Source organism: Phaethon lepturus, unplaced genomic scaffold (genome assembly GCF_000687285.1).
Source record: "Phaethon lepturus isolate BGI_N335 unplaced genomic scaffold, ASM68728v1 scaffold16007, whole genome shotgun sequence".
NCBI classification, from domain to species: domain Eukaryota; kingdom Metazoa; phylum Chordata; class Aves; order Phaethontiformes; family Phaethontidae; genus Phaethon; species Phaethon lepturus.
Genome location: NW_010554171.1, coordinates 1 through 4,653, shown reverse-complemented (window position 1 = coordinate 4,653; position 4,653 = coordinate 1). Strand labels below are relative to the sequence as shown.

Genomic DNA, 4,653 nt, shown 5'->3' with positions numbered 1-4,653 from the left:
AATCTCCTCCAAACTGGAAACATAGAAAACACACTTTGAGTGGCAAACAAAAAATAAACACTGAAATAACTAAAGAAAACTAGTTTAAAAAGAAATAGAATTAACAAATAGGAATCACAATGTAGGATTACCTCTCCCTCCAATATCTAATAATTTCTTTTCCTCTAAGGTAGATTACACAGCACACAGAAAAGTTATTATATTTCAGTATAGTACTAAAATGCAGGCCTTTGCAATTTGGTCCATTTACATTTTCCTGATTATTTTAGCCTGCTATATCAGAAAGAAAAGTTGTGCGTCCCTCAATCTTTGGATATAAAAAACAGAGAAATTACATTCTTCAGCACAAAAGCAAGATTTTGAGAAATCTGTGCATTATTTTTTTGGTTAAGCATATTTAGTTTATTATTTGCATTCATGCAAAAACTGTGAATGAATCCCATTCCAGATGAGGATTTTACCAAAAAATTTAAATAGTCCACCAATGGAAAAAAGCTTAATCCACACTGTATCTTGCTACTGAACTCTACTCAGTCAAAATTACTAACCTTATACGTTTGACTCCTTAGAGACGCAGGTGTAACAATACATTCAGAAAAGCAGAGACATACAAATTTAAAATCGAACAGATCTGCAAACTATACTTAACTCATTTTTATGTAAGAGGTTCAAACATTTATAAAGCTACGCATAACAGACACTAAATTGTTAAACAATCTACAAATAACCACTGCAGATCTGACAGTAACACTAAAGAAAAATTAATAATAACATTACGCTACCAAGTTCTTAGATTTCCTAAAAATGTAAGTGCAAATCAGAAGTTGCAGTTCAAACATGTAGAAAGCTTGAAATGACTAAAATAATTCAGGTGTTTAGCATTATTAATATTCTGTGTTAGCCACATGGATTGGAATTTTAACTAGGGCAAATGATTTTTTTGAGGTAAGGAGAGATAAATTCAACAGGATTCTATCTCTGAAGGAGCAGCGAGAATCCTCCAACAAACATTGTGTCATTGCCAAATTGTGCCTTAGACACTGTACTCAATTGAAAAAACAGATTGGTTTTGGCAAGTAAATTTGCAAAGCAATCACCTGTACAACCACAAACAAAATATATTCACACTCTGAAGTTACACAACCTTTCATGAACATCTCAAAGCATGTTATGCAGCAAACATATTCTCTCCTTCTTGTAGCAATGGGCACAGAAGACCTGCCCAAAGTCCCCCATCTCCACATCAATGCATTCGTTTTTAAGCAGAATCCGTATTTCCAAAATTTGATACTAATTCTCAGGGCTCTGTAGAACAACTGTCACCTATTGTATCATATTAATTTGACATATATTATAGTAGAATTATATGTATGTGAGAAATCCAGTTTGCAAAGATTACAAACGTACTAAGCTGCCAGTAAACAGTTCCTATCTACATATGATGGTGCAAGTTAGTGGTGTCACAAAGGCACTTGTCTCTCAGACAGTACTGTCTTCCCTAGTCAGTCAAAAATAGATCTAAAAATATTTATTTTAACATCCGAAATGGTTTTTACTCCTTAAAGTGGTGCAAATCATCATCTGTAGAACAATAATCCATTAATCCAACATGAAAGAGCTAAGTGCAAAGTATCCATAATCCATTATACCTTTATAATTAATTCACTTTAATGCCATGCTCTCAAAAAAATGCCAAAAAACATGCTATAGTAGAAATGTGATTGGCACTAGCAGCCACAAATAAAAAGGAAGGTGCATACAATAGTACAAGCAAGCTTATTTACAAAGTTACTAAAACAATTAAGTGATGAGTTGTGAGGAGAGACATTTGCCACAAGTCTTTTCCAAGACATGCTTTATGCCACACCTGACCAGTATGAAATATACAACACGCATTTACATCATTAGGGACATCTTTATAGGCAGCTACCTAACTTTACAAAAATAATTCCAAAATGCTCGTTCACGTCAAAGTAAATTCTGTTTTCACTGAATATGAAAGTCAAAACCAGATCTAACAACAGAGTTTAAAAAGACACCTAACCAGCCACTAAGTAAAATTCACTGCAGCTTTCAGGGGTTTATGGATGGCAGTGTGAAATCCTCGAAATCCCATTTATCTGGTCAGTATATATGTACAGATTCTCCTCTCCAAGTCTCAGTACCTTAAAGCAATAATTTGAAAGAGTTTCCACCAACAAAAGACCTGTTTTTGCATATCAGAGGGCTCAAGCATTACAAAAAATAGACATAATTGGCTTTGCCTATGTAAATGCTAATTTGCAGTTGGCATTACAGCTCCATGAACTGAGAAATCTAAACACCCAGAAAGGTGTGACGGATGGAATAAATCAGGCACAACCCAAGAGGCAGCAGGTTTTTTGCCCTTAATACTTTCTCTTGTAACAGCACATTAAGAGTATATCCAGATTGCTATGAAGTTGCTGGATTGAGCCTCATGCTTGAGTACTAATTTTCATGTCCAGTCGTCTTTAAATAGTTTTGCCAGTACTGTACCATAAGGAAGTTTCTGCATCTTTAAAAAATCTGCATTCACTGAACATTGCACAGTTATTAAAACAAAAACAGGAAAATAAAGAAGCCATTTGATCAAGTATTAAGCCATTCCTTCAGAGAATCACACTTCTTTGCTTATAGCAATGACCAGAATTGCTGATGGTGTACTGACAGTTGCCATGGCAAGTGGGTGACTGCGTGGGCTAGCAGACATATACCCAAGTCAACTGCTTATGCAATCTCTGTGATTTAAGCAAGCACAGAACACACCACTTTTATTATGTGCTGCCAATGATCTGCATAAAGTGCCAAAGGAAAAAAAATGTTCTTCTGTGTTAGGCCACAGCTGTTTCAGTATTCCCATTCATCTGTCTTCATGTCCAGATAGTAAAGAATATTCTGCGCAAGCTTTACGGCTTGCTTTCTGGCAGCCTTACACCGCTCGTCACCTTGTGGATCAACAGCATCAAGTGCTAGAAGTTGTTTTGTAAGAAGTTCTTCCAACCTCATGTAATTTTTATCCGTTCTGTTTCCATCAAATGAAATCACCTCCTGCTGAATTTGAGACAGGTTTCCAAGAACAGTCCAAACTGCTTTATGAGACTGATGTTCGGCAGCAGTTTGCTCAGGATACATTTGCCTTTTTTCAAGCGCTTCCTTCAAATCAATATAGGTTATGAGAGTTTGAACTTCAATTACTGCTCTTCTCCTGGCTTCTCTAATACAAGGGTTTTTTCCCGGACTTACCTCATCTAAGTGAGCAATTAATCCCTGCAATTCTGCTTTGGATCCCAAATATAAATCGGAAGCATTCTCTGTTTTTAAAAGTAAAGAATTAACTTCCTTCATTTTCTTGCGGATCTCTTCTATTTTTAGAATGGATTGATTTTGTGCCAAATCATAAGCATGAGTAGAATTTGCTTCTTCTTCCAAGTCCAGGTATTTCTGCAGTTTATTGATCTCTTCCACTACTTCCTTTCTGTAATTCCTTATTTCTGTGCGACCACAGACATCTAAAGCATCCAAATCAGCAATGAGGCCTGTAAGCACACAGGATAGATGCCTGCAGGTATCATTACTACTCACTCCCATTAGAAGCGCAATAAGAGTTCCTCTCGCTTTGTTCACATCACACATTACAGAGTTAATTTTGGAGACAGAAGGATGTGCATCATTAGAGAGTGGCAGGGACAGCTGTTGTTTTACACAACTTTCTATAATCTCCTGAACAGCACATACTTTTGTCAGAGTGCGGTATCTTGCTTTGCGTAAGGAAACTTTCCCTCCAGTTTTCACCTGGGTAAGCCTCAATACAATGTCCTGAATACCTTCTTCAAATTCGTCACTTATACAATTACCTCCTTTGTAAAAAGGTGTAATCTCGCGTTCCACAAGTGACTGTGCCTCCTTGAATATAGCCTCTATTTCCAGTCTGCGTGGATGGTTTGCATTTTGTTCCAGTTCCTTAAGCAGCCTTTCTGTTTCCTGAGCAGCTCGCTTTCTGGCTTGCTGAATATCCCCCTTTCCCTCGGTGTCTACAGAATCTATTTCAAAAAGCTGTTTAGTAAGACTCCTTTCTAACTTCTTGTAATCTCGATCAGTAGGCAGACCACTGAAGACAACCACTTGCTGTTCAATCTCTTTGACTTCTTTCTGTATTTCATGCAACCGTTTTATGGATGGGTGTTGGTTCCCCATATCCATTCTCTTCTTTCGTCCAGTTTCAGATGAACTACAAGGAATGTGGAAACAAGACTTGCGATTAATAAAGTGCTATGCAAGCACGTCACAACTTTCATGCCATCCTGAAGCATTTCAGCATTACAGCTACTTTAAACGTCACTAGCAGTAGCAATAAACCACTTGGCTGATATTCCATAGCCATTCCTCCATCGTTTCACACCTCATTCTCCTGCTCGGGTTGCAGCGGTGATCCTTTAGTTACCACACCACCAGCTCTTGGCGTTTACCCACAACCTTCAGCCTCCTCCCTCCCCTTCCGCACCTGCTCCGCAGCTGAAGGCATCTCAGAACAAACCGGACACCCGCAGCCCAAGGGAAAAACGCCGGCAAAACCGGCCCTCGGGGTGCCGCAGCCCCGGGCTGGGCTGCCTTCCCCTGCACAGGCCCCACAGC

General features: G+C 38.4%; 1 protein-coding gene across 1 annotated transcript; it reads right to left on the bottom strand.

The window, feature by feature from the left end:
- Positions 1-2,765: 2,765 nt before the first annotated feature.
- On the bottom strand, positions 2,766-4,221 carry BAG5 (BCL2-associated athanogene 5). The gene has a single exon (XM_010291764.1). It carries the CDS (start codon positions 4,219-4,221, stop codon positions 2,869-2,871), a length of 1,353 nt encoding a protein of 450 aa, XP_010290066.1. The 3' UTR covers positions 2,766-2,868.
- Between the last annotated feature and the right edge of the window lie 432 nt (positions 4,222-4,653).